Source organism: Eubalaena glacialis, chromosome 15 (assembly GCF_028564815.1).
Source record: "Eubalaena glacialis isolate mEubGla1 chromosome 15, mEubGla1.1.hap2.+ XY, whole genome shotgun sequence".
Lineage (NCBI taxonomy): Eukaryota > Metazoa > Chordata > Mammalia > Artiodactyla > Balaenidae > Eubalaena > Eubalaena glacialis.
In genome coordinates, this window is record NC_083730.1 from 42,372,837 (window position 1) to 42,396,236 (window position 23,400).

The 23,400-nt window shown below is 44.3% G+C and overlaps 2 protein-coding genes across 4 annotated transcripts in view; both read right to left on the reverse strand.

Moving 5' to 3' along the window:
• MOCOS (molybdenum cofactor sulfurase) overlaps positions 1–4,497 on the reverse strand; it is a 54,729-nt gene extending 50,232 nt beyond the window's left edge. Inside the window, exon 1 of the mRNA XM_061169632.1 lies at positions 4,354–4,497. Coding sequence (XP_061025615.1) covers positions 4,354–4,495 — 142 coding nt within the window. The 5' untranslated portion in view covers positions 4,496–4,497. The remainder of the gene's footprint in view (positions 1–4,353) is intronic.
• Positions 4,498–15,090: 10,593 nt separating this feature from the next.
• The window catches only part of ELP2 (elongator acetyltransferase complex subunit 2), a 47,224-nt gene continuing 38,914 nt past the window's right edge, over positions 15,091–23,400 (reverse strand). For all 3 annotated transcript variants that reach the window (XM_061170460.1, XM_061170458.1, XM_061170459.1), the window contains 5 exons: positions 23,095–23,287; positions 21,579–21,700; positions 19,911–20,044; positions 19,054–19,167; positions 15,091–15,642 (listed from right to left, as the gene is read on the reverse strand). In XM_061170460.1, coding sequence (XP_061026443.1) covers positions 15,486–15,642; positions 19,054–19,167; positions 19,911–20,044; positions 21,579–21,700; positions 23,095–23,287 — 720 coding nt within the window. In that variant the 3' untranslated portion in view covers positions 15,091–15,485. The remainder of the gene's footprint in view (positions 15,643–19,053; positions 19,168–19,910; positions 20,045–21,578; positions 21,701–23,094; positions 23,288–23,400) is intronic.

Here is a 23,400-nt window from a genome sequence, read left to right on the forward strand (position 1 = left end):
TAATGCTGTTATGAGTATTTGCATACAAGTTTTTGTGTGGACATATGTTTTCTCCCATTTGGTTGCCTGTTCTTTCACTCTCTTTATGATAGCCACTGAAAAAAAATTTTTTTTAAATTTTGATGAAGTCCAATTTGTCTATTTTTGTTGCTTGTAATTTTGGTGTCATAAGAAACCATTGCTTAATCCAAGGTCCTGATGATTTATACTTACGCTTTCTTGTAAGAGTTTTATTCTTTTAGCTCTTATATTTAGGTCTTTGGCCCATTTTGAGTTAATTTTTTAATACAGTGTTGAAGAGGGGTCCAAGTTCAGTCTTTGGTGTGTGGATACACCATTTAAGAGACTATTCTTTCTCCTGTTTAATAGTCTTGGTATCCTGTTGAAAATAAATTGACCATAGATGTATGGGTTTATTTCTGGTCTTACAACTCTACTCTATTGGTCTATGTATCTATCCTTATGCCAATACCACATTGTTCATTGTTTTGATTACTATAACTTTATGTAGATCTTACTTACCTTTACTTTTATGGCAGTGTAAGTCCTTCCACTTTGTTCTCTTTTTTTTCAGTAATTTTTTTTTTATTTTATTTTTTGGCTGCATTGGGTCTTCGTTGCTGCACGTGGGCTTTCTCTAGTTACGGTGAGCAGGGGCTACTCTTTGTTGCGGAGCACGGGCTCTAGGCGCACAGGCTTCAGTAGTTGCAGCATGAGGGCTCAGTAGTTGTGGCGCACTGGCTTAGTTGCTCTGTGGCATGTGGGATCTTCCTGGACCAGGGCTCAAACCCGTGTCCCCTGCATTGACAGGCAGAATCCCAACCACTGCTCCACCAGGGAAATCCCTCAACTTTGTTCTTTTTCAAGATTGCTTTGGGTATTCTGGATCCTTTGCATTTCTATATGAATTTTAGGATCAACTTGTCAAAAAACTATCTGGGATTTTGATAGGAATTGCATTGAATCTGTAGGTAATTTTGGGAGCATTGCCATCTTAACAATACTAAGTCCTCCAATCCATGAATACAGGATGTGTTTCCATTTATTTAGGTCTTCTTTTATTTCAATGATATTTTGTAGTTTTCAGTGTATGCCTTGTACTTCTTTTGATAAATTTATTGCTGTGTATGTTATTCTTTTTGATGCTTTGGGAATTGTTTCCTTTATTTCACTTTCATAGTGTTCATTGATACTGTATAGAAATTGAATTGATGTTTGTATACTGACCATCTATCCTACAACTTTGCTGAACTTGTTTTTTTAGTACTAATAGTTTTGTGTGTGGATTTTTTAGGATCTTCTGTATACAAGATTATACTCTCAGCAAGTAGAGATGTTTTACTTCTTCCTCTCCAATCTGGATGTCTTTTATTTCATTTTCTTGCCTAATTGTCCTGGCTAGAACTTCTAGCACAATACTGAATAGAAGTGGTGAGAAGAGACGTCCTTGCCTTGTTCCTGATCTTAATGGTAAAATTTTCATTCTTTCACCTTTAAGTATGATGTTAGCTGTGGTTTTTCTGTAGATGGCCTTTATCAGGTTGAGTAAATTTCCTTTTATTCCTAGTTTATTGAGTGTTTTTATATTCAAGAAATATTTACTGAGCACTTACTGTGTTCCAGGCACTGTTCTAAGTGCTGGGGACATAACAGCAGACAAAATAGAAGCTGGTATGATAGTGACAGAGAAAGACCATAAACAAATAAATAAAAACTATGTCAGGTGTTAAGAAATGTTATGGCTCAACTACGTAAAAAAAAAACAACCCATGTACACACGCATATAAATATAGACAAGCACTGGAAAGGCAAACAAGACACAAATGGCAGCAGTTGACTCTGCGGTGGCCACAGTGGTTGCAACTGGAGTTGGGGGTGCTCCCTGGCCATCATTCTTCATCGTCTTTTGACACCTTTTGAATTTGGTACCATGTTAAATGTATTACCTAGCCAAAAAAATTAGTTTTAAAATAATGTTCTCATTTACTAAAGATTCAGAAATAGAAAGGTACCACACCAAAAGAAAGGCTTTTGTCCACCCAGCATTAGGGAGACGCTCATGGGGAGCATTAGTGCCCTGTCGCTATTATTAGAAGAAGTAGGCAAACGACCCCCAAACCAATCGGCATTAGGTCTTCAAGAAAGGGAATTCCAGGGTCTCTTCTGGCTCATGCACCTTCAGTTCTTGGTTCCATGCAGGATGAGTGACCATCAGTCAGCACCCAGAGGCTTTAAGAACCACTTGAACCACAACTGTGTAATCAATATGCTCCCTTCACCAAAACAAGGACATTCCCATCCAATGGGTTATGCAAAATATTTCAGCACTTAAAGGTTAAGCATTTAATTATCCAGAGCAACCACTTAACCAGACAAATTCTCAAACCTGCAAGAAAACTTTGGGGGGTGGGTAGGGGTCAGGGATAGAAAGAGGAGGTGAATCTTACGTTATTGTGGTTTGGTTTGCTTGTTTTTCCCCGCCCTCTTTCTGGTTCATTTGTTTCTATGTGAAAAAAGAGGGGGATATGTTCCTAGACTCCCAGCAGCGGGAAGGGTGAGTTTATAGTCCACAAAGTCTACTTCAACCATAATGTAGAGGAAATGCTCGGAAATTGTACTAGATAGACAGATAGATAGATACATAGATAGATAGATAGATAATCACAAAACACTATCACAATTACAGTAGATGTTAAAAGGGCACTGAAGGCCAGCCTGGGATCCTGGCTATCACATCTAAACTTTACATTTGAGGAAAAGGGTGCTGTTCTCTGAGAGACAAGAATGAAACAAGGAGGGATCTACTTTCTACTTTCCCAGGGTAGTGTTGAGGGGAGAGGTCAGCCAGTGATGGGTGTGAGCTGGAGGGGGTTAGGGGATTAAGGAGGAGTGATGCTGAAATAATTACCTACTGTACGATAACAGCTTCTGGGATTTGCTTCAAAAGAATGGGGAGACTTTCTCAAGTCCTCTGCACCTGTGGGTATTCATTCTATAGGTGCCTCTACTTCTGTGGGTAGGAAGTTTCTATAACCAAAAAAGTTCAGAGAGAAAAGGAGAGAGAGAGAGAGAGAGAGAAGAGGCACTGTCTCCAGCAGGTGAATGGGCAACTGGGAAGATCGGGGAGGGAGTGAAGAGAGGCCGCCAGAGGGCCACTGTCTCCTCCCTTGAGCTTCCCTACTTAAGTACAGACGGGGCCACTCAAGGAGGAGGGCACAGCCCTTAAAGCTCCCAAAGTGTGGCGGGGGGGGGGGGGGGAACAATCACGTTCCGGAACATGAGAAAATGACCCAGAGAGCTGAAGTCAGCTACCTGATAACTGAAACATAAACCATGGTTGTTGTTCTGCCACAGGCAGGCAAGCGGCACCAACTGTTCACCACGACAGAATAAATACACCTCAAATCCCAGTGCCCGGCGCCACGACCTGCCCACTTACCCGGCACCCCTCCCAGTTCAAACAGCACGCCCTTCTAAGGCTTGGTGAAGCCCCTCACAGAAGGTTGCTGGAAAAGGATGAGTCCCGACCCGGTACGGAACGTCCTCCCGCCCTGCAGCAGTGGGCTGGGAGGACCACTGGCCAGATCAAGCTTGTCTTCCAATTTAACCTGCCTGTTACGCCTTGCGGAACTCGAAGGCACGATGAGATCCCGGTCCTCACGTCCAATGTACTGGCTCGTCCTGTACTTAAAGTTCAAATTGCACGGTTTTCTAATTCTTCAGTTCCCCCAGCGAGCTGGACTTCCGAGGCATTGTTCTGCCTACACTAGTGAGAAAAATGAGACTTCGAAAATACAAACTGCTGGGAGCCATCCCAGCGGAGTCTGGAGCGCAGCCTCGGGAAGCTCCTGCACGGCGGCCGCAGCCCCTCGATCCCCAACCCGCGCGCCCGCAGAGTCGCGGTCCCAACCCCGCGCGCTGGCCGCTCGTGCACCGCTCCCGTCCCCGGGCAATCACCCGAACAGTCACGGCCGCCGGGTATTCTTGCATTTTGCAACCCCGGCTCCAGTTGGAACTTTAGAGCCGGGAGTCTCGTGGCAAGCGAAGGCAAAAAGAATCCTCAGCCCTATTCGCAGAGGACGGAGACAGGTGGCAAAGGACCACTTTGGTCCTACATCCCTGGAAAGTCTAAGGAGCAAGAAGTCTTGGGGTTGCAGGTGGGACCTCAGGGAGCCGCGTCCACGAAGAGAGCTCGTGGACACATCCCTCCAGGTCTTTCGATTCAAAATGGGTCCCTAATGAGGTAACGCCGCTCCCGCCGGGAGCAAAAGTTCCTTCCACGTCGGTTCTAGAAACCGCGTGTCCCCCACAGCCTCCCGGCAGGCCCGGCGCAGCTACCCCCGCCGGTCTCACCTGCCAGGCGGCCGAACTCGCGCGCCCGGAGCTCGTGCAGGCTGCGCCGGCCGTACCCGTAGACGAGAGGCTGCGGGCTCGAGTCCAGGAACTGCGCAAAGGCCAGCAGCTCGGCCCCCGACCGCCCGGCGCCGCCGGCCATGACCCAGGCCTGCGCGCCGCGCAGTCCAAGCGGGCTGCGCCGGGGAAGCGCCGAGGCCCGCCCGCCGCGACTCCGCCCCGCCGCGCCCCGGCCGCGCCTCCAGGCCAGCCAGTGGCACCGCGCCCCCGCCGAGGGGCGGCGCCTCTCCCAGCAGGCCGGGCTTGCCCCGGGCGCGCTGACTCACGGAGTTTCACTGCTTTCTGCCCTTTTCCCACCTGGGGGCAGGGGGAGGGAGTGCCCGTGGTTGTCTCTTTTAACCGCTTTCCAACGGAGTCCATGGAGACGCTCCCAGACCCTTGGAACACAAAGTTCTCGTTTACGGTACCACGGAGAGGCTGATGCAAGATGCAATGAATTGCTTTTTGCTGCTGGGCATCCTGGAACCTGGCGATCCTCCCCGCCGACTCTCCCTGGCCCGAGCCCAGCCCAGCGCCCGGGAGCCTTACTCTCCGTGGAGGAACCCCAGTGTGCGGGGCGGGGCTTTTGCAAGGAGACTTCCCCAGGTGCTGTTCCCCAGTGGGGCGTGTGCTCGGCGTTTCTGAGAATGTGGCTGAGCAAAAGGTGGAAGAGGAAAAAGATTGGGGACCGATGAGTTTGGTTGATAAAGTCGCGGCAGGTGGGCACTGTCGGGACCCGGTAGCTCCAGTGCGACCCAAGCAAAAGCACCTCCTCCGCTCCGCCAGGGGCCTGCATCCCAGGACACAATTGCCTCAAGTGTGGAGAGGCGGGCCAAACCCACGGGCGGGAATTGCCGGGTCCAGTGTGAGTGTGGAAGCGGGTGGGCAGGTGGGGGCCGGCTTCCGGGGATGGAGTGAAAGGTACTGGAGGCCCAGGAAAGGTGCCCGAGGTGAGGGGAGGGCTGTGCAGAACCCGCATCGGAGGGCGGCAAAGTCTGGAGGCTTAAGTGAGGACTCAGATTCGGTTCCTTGGGGACCCAAGGTGGGGCCCCAGGAATGGACCACTGGCTCTGTTGTAGGAAAAAAGGGGCGTGAGAGGATGGTCTTGGTCATATCCCAAGTCGTATTCCTGGGGCAGACGATGCAGATAAGAATTCAAGAGCTAGCCATAGTAAAGTGAAAGGTTTATTTAGACAGATACACACTCCGTATACAGTGCGGTTCGTCTCAGAAGGCGAGAGAGGTGCCAGGGAAATATGGGGTGTTTAGTTTTTATGGGCTGGGTAATTTCATAGGCTAATGAGTGGGAGAAATATTCTAGCTATCTTAGAGAAGGGGCAGGGATTTTCAGGAATTGGGGCAGCACCCACTTTTGGTCTTTTATGGAACTGTCATGGCACTGGTGTGTCGTTTAGCAGATGCTAATGTATTACAATGAGAGTATAATGAGGCTCAAGGCCTACTGGAAGTTGAATCTTCCGCCATCTTGGGCCTAGTAGGTTCTAACCAGCTTTTGTCACTTCCTGTTCTTCTTAATGGTTGTGTCATTCCTTTAATGGTTGTGCTCTGCCCCCTTCCTTTCTGTCTCAGCTCTCAAAGCATGCTGCAGTGGGACAAGGTGGGAAGGGCACCCAGGCCACAGGTTCACTGACTGTGCTGCAGCCAGGCCCTCAGTCACCCTGTGTGTGTGCTGCAGGCACCTTGGGATGCGTGACAATGCGTGAAGCAGACTCCCCGGTCCAGCCTCTGCTTGTATAAAAGGCAAGGGTTCTGCTGCCTGGTGGTCCACCAGCCCCTCCTGACTCAGCCCCCAATACCAGGTCTGAGAAAGACCCTGGGGGTGGGGGAGGCGGGTTGTGGCCCAGGCCAGAGCCGTTGGGTACCGGGCTGCAGTGCTAGAGCCGGTGCCCAGGCTTCCCCTCGCCTAGGTGGCCCCTGCCTGAAGACTGCCCTGGCTAGTCTCACTCACTGCAGAATCCCCAGGATCAGGACTTCCCTGGTGGTCCAGTGGCTAAAACTCCACGCTCCCAACGCAGGGGCCTGGGTTTGATCCCTGGTCAGGGAACTAGATCCTGCATGCCGCAACTAAGAGTTCACATGCCGCAACTAAAGATCCCCGATTCTGCATGCTGCAATGAAAAACGATCCCGCATGCCGCAACTAAGACCCAGCGCAGCCAAATATATAAATAAATATTTTTAAAAAAGAATCCCCAGGATCTTACTCTGGAAGGAATGAATGGTATCATTGGATGGATGCCCGAGTTTGCTCCTTAGCATCACCATCCAACCACCTCCCTGTGGCATACCTTTTGGCCATACTTGGAGCAGGAACCTTGGGCATCTTGGCCTTGCTCCATTGCACTCTAACCTCTAAATTTGACTTCTGGCGACAGGAGCAGGCACTGCACTGGGCACATGTATACTCTTATCTGTACTAATTATTCAACAGTTAAATAAACAGAACTATGAGGTGGCTCTTACAGGTGGGGTAGCTGTGGCAGAGAGAGGTAGAGTAACTTGCTCAAGGGCACACAGCTAGAAGAAGGTGGACAAGCTAGCGCCTGGGAAGTCAGTCTCCAGAGCCCAACCAGTTAAATGTGTTCAACAATCTCTCCGGTGTAAGCCACGGTGGTCCTCAGGGCCTCCGCCTCCCCACCTCTAAGTTGGGGAGAGTGCTGGGGGTTGATGCTCCCCTCACCCCTCCTTTTAATGCACTACTTCTCCCTGAGGATCTCCTTGAGGCCAGCCCTTTCAGGAATTAACCTGCAAGAATCATCTGGAAGCCTATGAAAATGCAGATTCTGATTAAGTTGGGGGCATGGTGGTTAAGGTTCTGTGTTTCTGACTCGCCTGGGCGATGCGGACACTAGAGTCCTTGGATTGCACCCTGAGCAGTGAGGGCCTAGGTTACTTCCCTGGGAATGTAAGGAGTACCTCTCCTCAAGGTGTTATGTGGCCAAGTAACAAATCACAAATCCACAAGGGTGTTACTTTAGGACAAACTTGCCAGGGAACAGTCTGAATGAGCCAAGTCAGAACTCCTTTAAAAAAAATTTTTTTTAATTGTGTTAAAATACACATAACAAAAAATTTACTCCTCTTAGCCATTTTTAAGTGCACAGTTCAGTAATATCAGGTATATCCATCTTGTTGTGCAAACAATCTCCAGAACTCTTTTCATCTTGCAGAACTTAAACTCTATACCCATTAAATAAGAACTCCCCTTTCCCCCTCCCCCAGCCTCTGGCAATCACCATTCTATTTTCTGCATCTACAAATTTGGCTACTCTAGGTACCTCATATAAGTGGAATCATACAGTATTTGTCTTTCTGTAACTAGCTTATTTCACTCAGCATAATGTCCATGTGGCAGCATGTGTTCAGAATTTCCTTCCTTTTTAAGGCTGAATAATGTTTCACTGTATGTATATACCATATTTTTTGACCCATTCATCTATTGATGAACACTTGGAATACTTCCACCTCTTGGCTATTGCAAATATGCTATGAACATGGGTGTATGAGTATCTCTTTGAGAATTTACTTCCAATTCTTTTGGATATATATAGTCAGAAGTGGGATTGCTGGATCATATGGTAGTTCTATTTTTAAGTTTTGAGGAATTGCCATAGTGTTGCCCATAGCGGCTACACCATTTTACATTCTCACCAACGGTGCACAAGGGCTCCAATTCCTCCATATTCTCACCAATAGTTATTTTCTGGTTTTGTTTTGTTTGGTTAGGTTTTTGTTATTGTTACAGTAGTCATCCTACTGGGTGTGAGGTGGCCTCTCATTGTGTTGTTGATTTGCATTTCCCTAATGATTAGTGGTGTTGAGTATCTTTTTACGTGCTTATTGGCCATTTACATATCATCTTTGGAGAATTGTCTGTTCAAGTCCTTTGCTCCCCCCTGCTCTGCCCCCAACTTGGTTGTTTTTTTAATTGCTGAGTTGTAGGAGTTCTTTTTTTTTTTAATCAATTTTTTTTTTAATCAGTCATCAATTTTATACACATCACTGTATACATGTCAATCCCAATCGCCCAATTCAGCACACCACCATCCCCACCCCACCGCAGTTTTCCCCCCTTGGTGTCCATACATTTGTTCTCTACATCTGTGTCTCAGCTTCTGCCCTGCAACCCGGTTCATCTGTACCATTTTTCTAGGTTCCACATACATGCGTTAATATACGATATTTGTTTTTCTCTTTCTGACTTACTTCACTCTGTAGGACAGTCTCTAGATCCATCCACGTATGTAGGAGTTCTTTATATAGACTGGATATTAACCCTTCATCAGATCTATCATTTGCAATATTTTCTCCCATTCTGTAGGTTGCCTTTTCACTCTGTTGACTGTGTCCTTTGATGTACAGTGCAGAACCCTTAAGGTCATTAAAAACCACTGAATTACCACTTAGTCAAGAAGTATCTTTAAGCCCCTGGCTCTGCCCAGGGGACTGTGTGCTCAGGAGGATGTGAAGATATTGTGCTTACGTCCACGTAGGGAAATGACACAGACAATGGGGGCTGAGTGCCCTGTTGCTTTGCTTCAGGATGCAAGTGTGGAATGGCAGGAGAGAAGACAGAAAGGAGCTCCTTCCAACCAGGGAGTCCAGGGAAGGCACCCCAAAGGAGGAAGCCTGTGATCTGGGCCACAGTAAAGAAGGGAGGGTGGGGTGGGTGGGGACATCGGGAGCCTTAGCCTCTAATTGGCACCTTCAAGTGCATTTCACCAAGATTCCCTGGGCCTCTCCTGCCAGAAAGAGACTGTCAGAAATCGGAGCGCTCGCTCTTACCCTGCCTGAAGCAGAACCTCCAGTCCCCATCAGTGAACGTCTTACACGTGTTCATCGTTCAGTGAACTCCTGTGCTATAGGCCTGCCACTGCTTCATCTCCCCTGGTCCATCTGCTGGCCCTGGGACCTTGGAATAGCCTGAGCTGGTCCATGCTGAGGCCCCAGGCAGCCACCAGCCTCTGCACCCAAATTCATAGCTTTGTAGTGAAACAGCCCTTCAGCTCCTCCGGACACCCCTCTCTCACCAAGAACTGTGAAAAGTATGTCTATAGCCAGACTGGGTAGACAGCCCCAATTTTGTCTTAAAATCTTTCCCCCTTGGTGAGGCTCTGCCCCTGGGCCATCCCACTCAGCCTGGTTCTGTACTCAGGATGATGTGTTCCCTGGCAATGGACTCCATTCTTGAGAATCTCCACAATACAGGAGACGTTCATTCATGTACTATTCATTCATTCACTCACTTGGCAACCGTTCAGTGAGTGCCTCTCAGAGTTAGAGTCTGTGGGGATTGAGGAAGGAGGTGGGGCAGGTTTGGAGGCAGGTTTTGAAAGGCAGGTTTAAGTCAGTCTAGGGGAAAAGAATTTCATTCCGAAGATTTTTGAGCAAGAAAGTGTCCCCAAGAGGTGATTTCGACCAAACTGTCTAATGACTGTGCCCAGGCTGGATGGGGTGGTGGAATTGGGGGCAGGGAAACCAGCTACAACCTCTTGGAACTGTCCAGGCTGAATTACTACAGATGAAAATGTGCTTTGGCCGGGACACTCATTCAATGTTCATTGGGAAGCTGCTCCCTGCTAGGAACATGGTAGGCGCTGGGAAGACAACAGTCCATAAGGCAGCCTCTGGGCTGAGAGGCCCCCAGGACAGTGAAGAAGATGGCTCTACAGCCAGGTCGCCTCTCCGTGCTGCAGAGCCCAAGAAGGGGCCTTCCTTCAAAAGGTTGAGCCTTCTCCACCTAGGACTCCAGAGGGTCCTGGGTGGGGCGGTAGCATTCCATGTACAATGATCTGGAGGTGCAAAAGGCTCAGAAAATTCCCAAAGCAGGAACTTCAGTGAGGCTGGAGCACAGCCTGTGGTAGGGGATGAGGGGTAGGGATGGGGACTGAGGCAAGAGAGCGGGGCAGACCCTACGGTGCAGAGGAGCATGGCTGGGGTCCAGGAGGGATGGGAAGAGGTGTGTCTGAGGCCAGTGACATTTAAGGATCACCTGCCTCCATGCCACTGACTAATGAGAAGGTACAGTCAGAGAGATGGGAGGAGAGCTAGAGGAGAGCGCCTTGGTGGTAACTAAGGCTGAAAAGCCAGTTAGGACAAGGACTGATCAGATTATTCAACTTGCTTGGTTCGGTGATATGCAGTGACCTAAGTGAGCATTTCTGTTATCCTGGTGGGGATGGAAGCTCCATTATAACGGTCCAGTCTTAAATGGTAAGGAAGGGTAGAGGTTTTCCACTGGCTAAAACCCCCGAGGCCTCTTGATCATGGAGGTAGTTGGGAGTTGCCAATTATGATGGATCATATTTTCTGCCAAGTAGTTGAGATGGGGTCAGTGTTTCAGAGGAGGTTGAATTTAGTTTGGATAATGAAATTGGTGCTTCCTGCCAGAAGTGAAATGCATACCTCCCTAACAATGAGAACCTGCTGACCTCTAGATATCCTGATACCGGAGAAATCAGAAGAAGGGCCTGCAGAGCAGGAAGAGAGACAGCAGTGGAGGCAGGTTTCTCTCCAGAGCCTGGAGGTTGGAAGCTCTGGCAGAAACAACTTGAGAGCAGTGGAAAAAAAGATCAGAAAACCCCAGGAAGCTCCCTCCCCTGGAGTGATAGGAGACCTTTTTTGTGAACAGAAGCTAAAAGGGCAGCTCAAAATCACCATGTTTGGGAACAAGGCTCCGTTATATCCAGACTCATGTTCAAAACAACACCCGGCCCTCTGTCCCGAGTACTAGGCAGACCACAGGAGCGAGAGGGTGGGTGGACCCACAGCTGAGGCCCTTTTCCTGGGGGCCCAGCTTCTCCCTGTTCATTCAAGGGTGGGTGGACTGGGCCAAACCACGCCCTTCTTGTTCCCTTCTGGGTTGACATCTCCTTCCTGCTCTTTGTTCCCTACCTCTTTATGCCACCAAGACAGGGAAAGGATCTGATGCCAATTTTCCTATTTACTGACCAGTGGATTACACTGGAGAATGCTTCCTCCACCGGCCAGCCATCTGTGCGATCAAACTTATTCTTGAATTCAGCAAATATTTGACAGTACACAGGGCCAGCTACATTGTGCTAGGTGCTATGGAAAACAAGAAAACAAATCTGATGCCCTGATGTTTAGGCTTTAGTAGGCTTGTACGCTTGGCTTTCATTGGTTACCTATCCAGCACCCACTGCCCCTCCGATTTTGCTTTGAAAACCACCCCATGTAGAGCAACCACATGGTCTTAATGGGACCGACCCTGCCTCCAGCTCCAGAATAGGTAATCTCATGCTCTTGCTACATGGGCAGGCTCCAGCCACTCAATGTGTGGTTTCCTCTGACCACAGTGATTAATTCAGGATGGTCCACTCAGAGTAAAGCTAGGGACTTCATGTTTAAAGGTTAATTCTTTTTTTTTTTGGCCTCACCACACGGCCTGCAGGATATTAGTTTCCCGACAAGGGATCGAATCTGGGCCCACGGCAATGAAAGTGCCGAGTCCTAACCACTGGACCGCCAGGGAACTCCCAAAAGTTTATTCTTTTTGATATGAATGAGCAAGGGAATCTGTAACCTCAGGGGCTGCTTTCATCCATCTCATAGCCATGAGGAAGGACAGCCTTAGAAGACGACTGACACATGGAGAGGGCAGAGCTGAGAGAATTAGAGAAAGGGAAACAGTGTCCTGGTCAAACCATACATGGGCTTTGTCCTACCACTGGACTGTTTCCAGTTATGTGAGCTAATTAATTCCCTGTATCTTTTTGAGACAAACTTTTACCATAGAAAGCATCTAATTGATACTGCTTAAGACATACATTAATAAAACATAGGAAGTAACAAATGCCATAAAAGAAAAGAAGAAGAAAATACTATGAATTCAGTGAAAGAATACTTGAAACAAGGGGATTAATAAAGGCTCTATGGAGGTGACATGAGCTGAGCTTTATTTAATTGTAACAGTTACCAATTATTGGTGTCTTACTATATCCAGGCCTTGGGCTAGCATTTTTCATGCATTGGCTCATTTAATCCTCAAAACAACCCTATGAAGTGGTTATTTTTTATGAAATGAGACTAACATTTGTTCTTTCTTCCAGAATAAAGCACTTCAATTCCCAGCTACGCACATGACCACCTGCAATAAAGATTTCATTTCCCAGCCTCTCTTGAGGTACGGCTACAAGACAAAATTCAGGCCACAAGATTAAGCACAACGGTATGGACTTCCAAGTTTTCTTAAAGTTAGGGGCAAGCCTCTTATGCCTTCCTGCTTTCTGCTGGCTGGGATGCAAAGGTCATGGCAGGAGGCCAAGCAGCCATCCTAGATAGCGAGGAAGCCACACGTTGAGCATGGTAGCAAAGAGCCTGGGTCCCCTGGCCATGTTGAGAAGGCTCCCTGCCCAACCTGGTCTGCCTACCTTGACTGCTTTTGAGAGAGAAAACTTCTATCTCGCAATAAGCCAGAAAGAACATTTTGCATTTTCTTTCACACAGAGCTGAATCGAGGTCAGACTGATCCATTAATATTATCTCCATTTACAGAGATGAGGGGGAAAGCTTACCCAGTTATAGCCAGTGTAAGCCAGGATTCAAACACACTTCTGATTCCTTACATCGGGGTTCCAACCCTCACCCAGATTGCCTTGAGAAGTACATAGGATTTGTACAGAAGTGGGTAGAAGGCCCTGCATTTTTCTTACAGACAACCCAAGATTTTCTATGGTGGCGAGGATAATTTAAGCCAGGGAATGATTCTGGCTTTCCTTTTATTCCTGAATTGGCAGTCTCCCTCAAATTCCCCAGTCTGTCTTTGGAACCAATAACCATGGCTGCTCCCCCTGAGGCTACTGGGAAGATAGTGATTTGGCTCCTTGTTGCCCACGGTAAACATGTGCTGGGAACACAACCCAATCACCTCTCCTCCATCTAGGAAAGTCATGTAGGTCAGAAGATAGCAACTGCTTAGGTTGGCACTTGGCATCAGTCTGAGCTTTGATGCTGTGACTCAGGCAGAAAAATGAAATTATCAGGGAAGACAAGGAAGGGCAGGTCAGGGATTCTGAAATACTCCTCAGCAACTCCAGAGCAAAGCTGCAAGACTGCCTTTTTGCTTTAGATGTTATGAACTACTACAGTATGGTTCAAAGTGTTCTCCTTTGGCAGATGAAGACCATCATGGTAAAAGTACAATGTATGTGTATGGAGTTCAACATACTGCCCAAATGTACAGCAAGTCCTGGAAACACTTACTGAACTGAATTAATTACACAGGTGATTACTGAGGAAGATGCTTCAGGACAACTTGGGAAAACTGTCTATTTACAACTGGCAAAACAACAACTAACCATGAACTTGGTCTCTCCAAGACTAGGCCTGCTTTCAGGAGACCTTAGGGGGTTGAGTTCCGTGCTGGAAAAGGCTCTAAAGAACTGTTAGTCCACTGAATCTGCTCTGGAATCCCATGTGCGCAGGATCTGAACAAATTGCTGTGTGCCAACGGGAAGATTCAGATCCTTCAGCAGATAAGCAAAGAAATCATACGTCAGAGCATCCTGGTTTCTGAGGTTAAGAAGCTCAGGTGCTCACTGCCTTGGTGCATACATGCTCACATGCACACATACACCCCTAAGGGTGTAAGACAACTTTTTACAGATTCAGTGGTCTAGAACTGCACTGTTCAAATATGGATATAGCCACTAGCCACAGGTGGCTAGTGAGCATTTGAAATGTGGCTAGTATGAATTGAGATGAGCTCTAAGTGTAAAATGCAATTTGTAGTGTACAAAGATTTCATACAGAAGAAAGGGTAAAATATCTCCATAATTTTTTATATTGACTATATTAAAATGATACTATTTGGGATATACTGGGTTTGAACAAATGTGTCATTAAAATAAATTACACCTCTTTCTTTTTACTTTATGTGGCTACCAGAAAAGTTTAAAGTACATAGGTAGCTCACATTATATTTCTGTTGGACTAGAAATACTGGATAGTTCTGGTCTAAAAACCTTCATTTAGACTAAGTATCACTTAACTTCTTTGGACTAAGTATCACTTAACTTCTTTGGAAGTAAAATGTCATGTTAGATAATAGCATAAACGCCCAGCAAGAAAATCCTCGCCTCCCTCCTTCCAGCTATTTACTACGTACAGTGTGCAAAGTGGCAATCTGCCAGGTGGCTCATGTTCCCACAGGGTCAGGAGAGGCCTGGCTCTCCCACCAGTCTTCGCAGGCTCTCCCACACCCTCTCTTAACCCCTCTCCACCCAACTCCCAAGTGCTCAGCTCTGGCGGGCAGCCTCCCAAACCTCAGCAGGCACACCCAACACTCTTTCTGGTGTGTTCTTCTGCCCTCTGCTCCCACCGCTCCCTCTCCCTGGGGGACATCCTTCACGCTCATGACTTCATCCTTCCTCTTGTGACTCATCCTTGCAACTTCACAGAAATTCAGGTGATTCAGACGCTACTTTCCAGCCCCTGTGTCTCTCAGTTACTTTAAGCACTTTAAGTCAAACTCTGAAGGAAGCATCTATGTACTTGTAAAGAATAAGAGAAGAGACCGACTACAGTTCAAACTCACAACCTGCCAAATTCCTAGAGTGGCTGGTGTGTACTGGGAGGGAGGGGTCAAGACCACACTTTGTGTGGTCTGCTTATTTACAAAAACTGTTAAAATAAAAATTGAGTAATCTGGGTTTTATCTCTTTTTATTTTCTAGGCTCTCCCTCAGAGGAGGGTAGTAAATAATGAAACGTCCCAAACATTTGAAAAGAGAAGGCCCGAAATGACACAAAATTAGGCAAATTTGGTCATGAAGAAAGAAAGAATAGAGGCTCTCAATCTGGGACACACAGATGCAGGTCTGAATCCCTGAAAGTATGGGCAAGGTTCTGAGACTGTGTGTATATAAACATTTTGAGAGAAGAGTCTGTAGCTTTCATCATATTTCAAAGGGTCTGAGACTCACATAAGGACTACTGCCATAGGGCTTAAGCATGAAATGCAATGAAATTATGAGGTAAAGAAAGGTTATCTATTTACATGATAAATATTTTTAAGACACCAACGAGTATATGCTTGCAGTCATTAAGTCCATTACAGTGCACATCTGTTAACTCTGTGTATCTTCACAGTGTGATCTTCACCACAACTTGCAAAGTGTAACCATTCAGTGCCTTCTGCTTCATTCTGTTCAGTTTTTCCATTACAGTTCTTCCAGCATAATTTTTTGATAGCAAGTGTATGACTTTGGCTAAAACAAAGACAGAGAAATCATGAAATGAATGTATGCTATGACTATGAAATATTTTTCTGGGTGCTCACCTGCATATTAATTCAATTAGTATGCTCTTCCTATTAGTGTTGTTAACATAAATGGAAGTCAAAACCTGAACATCTAAATGTACAGGTTTTCACCTCTTGTGTTAATGTATTCCTCTGTGTGTATTTATCTTTCATTGAGTTATCTTATCTTAATTATTTTCTTCTATTTACTTTGTATGCTTTACTATACATTTCCCAGCATCTTGGGATGGATGCTTAGATTATAGATTTTCAGTCTTTGTTCTTTTCTAATATATCTAGTTAAGGCTATGAATTCCCCTCTAGGCATTGTTTTCGCTATTTTCCACAAAGGTTCATATGCTTTGTCTTCGTTTTCTTTCTGTTTAAAATATTTTCTAATTTCTATTGTAATTTTTTCTTTGACCCATGTGTTGTTTGAAAGTATGTTGCTTAATTTCTAACAGTTGGAGACTTTCTAATTATCTTTTTGTTATTTATTTTTCTACAGTCAGAAAATATCCTGAATTTTGTCTATATATACTTTACAATCTCATCCATTGATTTTGTTTAGATATACTTTATGATCCAAAATATGTATAAAATATGTATCTAAAGCACTTATGAAATAAACATGTTTTTGTCTCTTTTGAAAAAAAAAAAGTACAGGTTTTAAAATACCATCACTAATATTTTAGCAATTTTATGTTAGCCTTGAAAACATTTTACTTACTGACCAAGGACACCACCAAAAAGAGCAAGAAATAGACAATGCATTTCTGTCAAATTTTGCTTTAACCATCAATTTTAACTATTAAAATCAGTCTTTCAGGCAACATTACTAAATGTGTTCCTTTTCTAAAGAATTCCAACTTTGCAACATATTCTACATTATTTGATCTTCTGACATCCCTGTAACTTGAATGGACGCTTACTCTCATTATTTACTGCTGGGTAAGGAAAGAGTGAAAGATTTAATAAACTACCCAGTGAAAGAACCTTTGTCTCCAATGTGACCTGTAACTGCACGACCCTGGGCAAGAGGTTCACATTAACGCACTCCCCCAGCCCCCATGGCTGACCTAGGATGCTACCAAACATAGATTATTAATAAATCTCTATGAAATACAATATCCTCTATAAATTTAACCTGCAAACTAGTCCTCCAAACCAAAACGGAATAAGGTGAAAAGCTTAAGCAAGTTGTAAAGCAGTAAACACTGAAAATAATGCCTGAGCTCACAAATCATACTTGCAGACTCTGAGAGTCCCTGTCGCCAACGCACTCTCAGGATCAAAAGAATGAAGCACAGCCTCGAAGTGATGAAACACGTTTAAAAAAATCAGCACACCAGAACCTAAGTCACCAAATGACTGTGAGCCCTTGCAAGTGGCCACTCTAGAAGGGTCCACACATTCCAACAATGCTGCTGTGCCTCAGTGTTTCCTGAAATCCTCCTAAAGGAAATACTTCCACATAGACTACGACCTGAGTATTCTCAATGAGAGCTCATCTTCCTTTGAGGATGAATTTGATTACTGAAAGAAGTCAAAAGTCATCTGGATAGGAGCTTATAAATAAGATGAAGGTTAAGCTAAAAAAAAAAAAAAGTGAATGGTCAAAATGAGGAAAACTTTATGTAAAAGGTATCATAATTGGTTTTCTTGCATCACTAGTAAGCTAGTTTTGAACACAGTTCCTAAAGAGAAGTTCCAAAAATATTTTAAGTAACAGCAACATCACTGGGATCTCATTTGTTCTGTATTAATATTAAAGTTCTCTCATTTCATTAAAAGAATGATTTGAAGTAGTGACATCACTGAAACAAGTATATATATAGACTAGTATATATATAGTACTTTGCATCCCAGAGAAGTTACTTTGAGGGACAGTACTTATTTGGCTATATATGCTTTGAGAAGGTATGTTTCGTTTCTTTTCTTTTTTGGTAATGTTCTTTAAATCCAGCGTGTTAACAGATCACATTTAGAAGACAGGGAGTTTGGGGAGCCAACCTAGAAGGCAGTGTTTGCTTATATTACCTTCGTTTATATTTCATTATCAGCAAAACCTTCCATTTGAAAAGTATTTGTAATCTGATAAGTGTAATATTAGCAATCCAAATAATATAAGGTAAGCCAGGAATTAGTTCTTGCAAATCCAAAGTCACCATAATGACTAAAAAAATTTTAAATGAAAAACTCAAATTCTGTACATGTCCCCTGCCCATACTTTCTGAGGGGCTTCTTGCCACTGTTCCACATTCGGGCCACAGAAGTGGTCTGGGTACTGGGCAGAGGCAGAGCAAGCATCATGGGTAGGGCAAAGTGAAAGGAAGGAAAAGCAGGGGAGGGGAGGCCAGGAAGAGAGGAAATTTCAAATGCCTGAAACATGGAATTTCATTGGATACCTCTCTCTTCAGTAAGCCAACAGCATGAACTGTTTCAACAGCTAAACCCAGCATCAGAGAGGTGGGAGAGAACCCATGAGGACGGCAGTAATAAAGCAGATCTCATTTTAAATACATTTAAATAAATACAATTATCATGAGCATTAACATGCTTTGCCAGTAAGGAGACAAACTCCCCTGGAAGGTATATCTTGTACAATACGTCTCTTGGCATCAAGCCAATGGCCTTCCTCATGATGCTGTCGTTTGGAATTGTATTTGAAGTTATATTTTGGATAGTTTAAATATATGAAGGTTGAAGAATCTTAAAAAAATCTAACACAGAATGACATTAATGACTTTTTGAAAGTTTAGTCATTTTTAATGAATGAAATGGGTAAAGAAGCAGATTAAAAGGTATTCCCTGCTGTCTAAGCAGGTGGATGAGGAGGAGGCTGTAAACAGCAGGTGCTCTGAGCCAGCTCAGGTGGCAAAGGCCCACACCCAGGGCACAAGGCTCAGGAGCACTTACTCTACCTGAAGGCTGGTCACAGGGCTTTGAGGGGCACTTGACGGTTTACTCCATTTCAGGATGTGAGCTGAAGTGTTCAAACACGAGATTCGGCTACCAAACACAATCTATAATATTTCCAAAAAACCACCAACATTCTGAATTAAATTTTACTAAGATTCTACTTAGTCAAATTCTGAAACTCATCATTATGAAAATCACTTTCATCTCCAATGCGTTGTCTGTAAACACAGTATCATGCAAACAAGCAATTTGGTCAAATAAACTTTTAAAAAACAAGTGCAATATAGTAACAAACATCAATTTCAAGAGACTGTCACAAAACACAGAGGTACAAATTAGCAGTAAGCACCATGAACAGATTTGTGTTTCTCTCCATGCAAATGTGACATAAGATTTGCTGCTAAAGACTCCATGATTTCTATCTAATCTGATGGAAGCAAAAATAGGAAGGAAATACCTTTGACTTGTTTCTACACAGTGCATCCAGTCATTTATTTCTGGAACTTGATCAGTCTTTTTCCAAGAATATAGACAAATCTTTCCACACTCTAATCCTACTGCAACAACATATCTGTTTTTAAGGGAAGGGAAAGACAGTGATTAATTTAGCATGAACTACTGTTATCTCCATCACCAATCTAAAGTAGTTCTTCAGTGCTCCCAACTGTCTCTGGCTTACAAAGGACTCTGTTTAAAATTCGGGCCCAGGATCCAGTGCGCTGCTCTACTGTGTGCTCACAGAGGCTCCTCTCCGTCGAGGATGCTCACAGTTTTACCTCTGCCCTCTGCTGGCAAGGCCTATGAGCCAGTGTTTCCCTGGCTGGCAGCACAGACCCTTGTTCTACCGAAGATACTTGTTACAGAGAAAGCACCACAGTCCTAAATTTGGTGAAATAAGAACCTCTGAGCCACACTCCCAATCTCTATTTCACCACGCTGAATATCATCAAGCTCTGTCAATTTAGCAATTCTTATGAGGGGAGTTCCCTGGTGGTCCAGTGTTTGGGGCTCTGAGCTTCCACTGTGGGGGGCCTGGGTTCGATCCCTGGTCTGGGAACTACGATCCCACAAGCCACGCGGCACAGCCAAACAAACAAACAAATAAATAAATAAATAGGGGTTGATCAGAAAGATAAAATAAAATGGTATTAAAAACAAAAAAGAAATCCTATGAGAAACATAAGCATTATAAAAAAAATAGTTAACTTGGAACCTAAGAGAACCCAAAGATAAAAGTATAAGAGGGCTACACATTGAGAAACTAAGTGGTCTTCTTAAAGAAAACATAAGATGAAGCCCCACACAGAGACTGACCGTTGGGAAAGGTTAAGTACTGGGCAGACACTGACGGCAGTCACAGCTCCGCCCACGTCCAGAACGGAGGAGCAGGGGCCGATGCTGTGCTCAATGGAGTCATCGCTGGAGTCGCACTCACCCCAGACAACCACCTAACACAGACAGATCAAACTCTGTAAAACTTTCTCTTTGCAAGGTTTCTAGCAATGCATTAGAGCGTTTCAATGGCACAGAGGACACTGACATTTTAAAAAATGCATCATTTTCATGTGTGTTCCAGGACTTCTGAGCATTTCAAGCATCACAGAGAAGCCACCATGTGGCAGATACATGTCTCTGAGACCTCAACTATCCAACTGCGCTGGTCCAAAGATGACTGTCCCGCCCAGAGGCCAGGGGTGTTCAGCCTGTTCTTTACACTCAGGAAACCAGCTCTGATCCAGTGAGATTCTGTCCACCACGTCCTCAAGGTGCTCGTGCACCACCCCAAGAAATTACCACAAAACGCATGAAACCAGCCAAGTCCCTGGCTCTTCTTCCACACCACCCACTGCTCATGGAATCAGCTCAGCTCACTCGGGAGGCCCTAACCTTGATGATACACTGCATAAGAAATGAGGCTTTCCTGGAAGCTCATGCCTCAAAAGGGTGTGAATGGTCACAAAGAAATGGAGAGGGAAGTGAAAACGCAGGACCAAAGCAAGATTCTGAGCAGAGGGCTCTGCCCAAGCAAGCAGGAGTGCATTTCTGAGACTGCATGGTGGATGATGCTTTGTCCGTTTCAGCCTTGACCTAACTGTGACAGCCACAGCTGGACCATCTGCTACCGGGCCTGACTGTGGAAGGCAGAAGCAGTCCTGCTGCCTGAGCAGCTGGCAGAGAGCAGGAAGACAAATGCCAGGGAAGAAATGAATAGGCAAATGACAGAAGTAAAGGTCTAAGAGAAAGCACTTCAGAGGCTAACATTTCAGTGTTTCACTGAGTGACAACATGCTGTGTTAGTCCTCTGCTTCTGTAACTTGTACCATGACTGTGACTGGAGAGGGCAGGAGAGGAAAGGAAACGCTCAAGTGCCTCAGCACCTCTGGTCTGCAGGAAGTGCAGAAAAAGGAAAGGATGCTTTAAAGAGCGTGAAAACAGAGGAAAGACTAGAGGCCAGGGGAACATTTCCCAGAGAACAAGGGCGAGGGTCATGGTCAAGAACCTACTGCTAGCTAACTTGTTCTGATTTTATTCACAGCTCGTGACACACACAGGCACACACCCCACCTCCTCCGCTGAATGAAAAGGTAATAATCATTCATTATAGAAAGAATTTTAAATTCACAAAAGTACGAAAAAGAAAAGCAGAAACTGTCTTTCCCTATGTCCCTCCATCCACTCCTGCTCTCCTACTTTCTTAGTCTTGACCCATTTCATTTACTACTTTTCTCCTACTGGGGCCATCTGATAGTCATGTGTCTGAAGGGCCTTCCTCTCTTATTTGATATTTCAGAGACATGTATTTATAGAATTTAACAAGTAAGAAAAGCCTTTTTATGTATGCATATGAAAAACACAGAAGGAAATACATAAACTGATTTTTAAAAGATGTATCAGAAAATTAGGATTATGTGTTTTTTATCCAAACACACCTGTAATATTACTATTTTACATTTGAAAAAATATTAAGTTAAAAAAAATTACCTTTTTGTCCCGACTTCCAGTGAAGAAATACTTGCCATCAGGACTCCAATCACAAGACCAAATAATTCTACTATGCACAGCAGTGATTTTGTTAGTGAAGGCAAAGAGACTGAAAACTGGGTCTGAAAGAAACACATATGCACTAGTCACAAAGTGGAGAAAGCTGTTTTTTTACCTGTTAGAAAGCTATGTTTAAATGCCATATACAACATGTAATTTAACAATCAATTTATATACACAGACTTTTGCAACCGACCAAGGCCAGGCAGCTGATCCCTCACCAGAAGGCTATGTGCATACAGTTATTTTTCTAGTAGGAAATGCTTTTATACTGACTAGTCACTCTCTAGTGACTGATGACAAACATCTTCTGGACACTTAACTAAAGTTCAATTTATGCTTATGGAAGAAGCCTGATGAAATTTAAACTTGCTCAGGAAGTAGCCAGATCTGTGTATTAAGCTATGGAAAAAAAGACTAATGAACCCTTAAATAATGTAAAAAAAAAAAAAATTAACTTAAAAAAAACTCTTCCCTTGCAATATTTTAAGTGTAGGGTAACTAACTTCTAGCCCTCATAGGGACTAAACCTAAAAGACATAACTGTGTATGGAGGGTAGACTAATGTATCTATTAATCCACAATCCATAAAGATATAACAAATTAAAGGATTTGCTATTAGTATAATATCACTTTAACTTTTTAAAAAAAGGAAAAGTTGCACGTTAGGAAATCACTAGTTGCAAATGAAATCAGTCTGTTACAACATATACTGCTCAGTATGTGTCATAGTCCCTGGTATTCTCTAAAACACAAAAAACCCAAAGGACTAAAAATATCATAAGATCAAACTGCAGTAGGTTTTATCAATGGAAAAATTAAAAACAGGATTAAACAACACAAAGTACTTTAAACGCTCTCTAGATTTTACCTACTCAATGAAACTAGAAGAATAAGAATAGGCTACTGCTGCAATCACACGAAGCCTTTTTTCCTTTTCATTTTTTTTTTTTTTTTCAATTTATGCCAGATCCAAAGTAGAATGCAGGTAGGTGTGTTAACATCTTGCCCAGGGGTCATGTTATTCACAAATGGATGCCTAAAACACCCCTCCCAATTATCACTGTGACAGAGGTGGGTAGGTGAACGGTAAAGACAATGGTCCTTCTGAGTTTCATAATTTAACTGCATATTCATTATTCCTGTCCCATAAAACCCTCAGTATATATCATCCATTTGGTTTTATGGTGGCATTCTGTAACCATCTGCGAAATCCAAATTTTCTACATGTAGATTTTTATGTTTCTTTAACTGAGATGTCTGAATACATATCATCCTTACAAGGAAGGTCAGGTCTTCCTCAGTTATCACAAAACTTTGAAAGACTCACAACACAACCAGACTCTGCCCTTCACCCTGTTATCATTTCTATTTCTCTTTACACAATAGCTGCTCAAAGTAGGTAAATGGACATAACTGTTTCACTAATAATCTTCCCAACCAGGAGCTGTTTTACCTAACTCAGGTGAGACTGTGTCCTGCCTTTTCCACAGTGACCAGGTCCGATCTCTGGAAACAGCTAGTAAGAACTTGTCATCAGGAGAGAAGGCCATCTGCGTGACAGTCAAACTGTGGAAAATTAAATTCTGCACCTGTTTCCAAGATGCAGTGTTCCAAAGAATGATAGCTGCATGCTCTTTCTTAGCTGCCTATAGGACAGAGATGAAACAATAAAGCAATTAAAGTGAAATAAACTGAAAACATTTTTCAAAATAATATAGTTTCTATGGTATTTTTTATGTATCCGTGTAAAAAAAAAAAA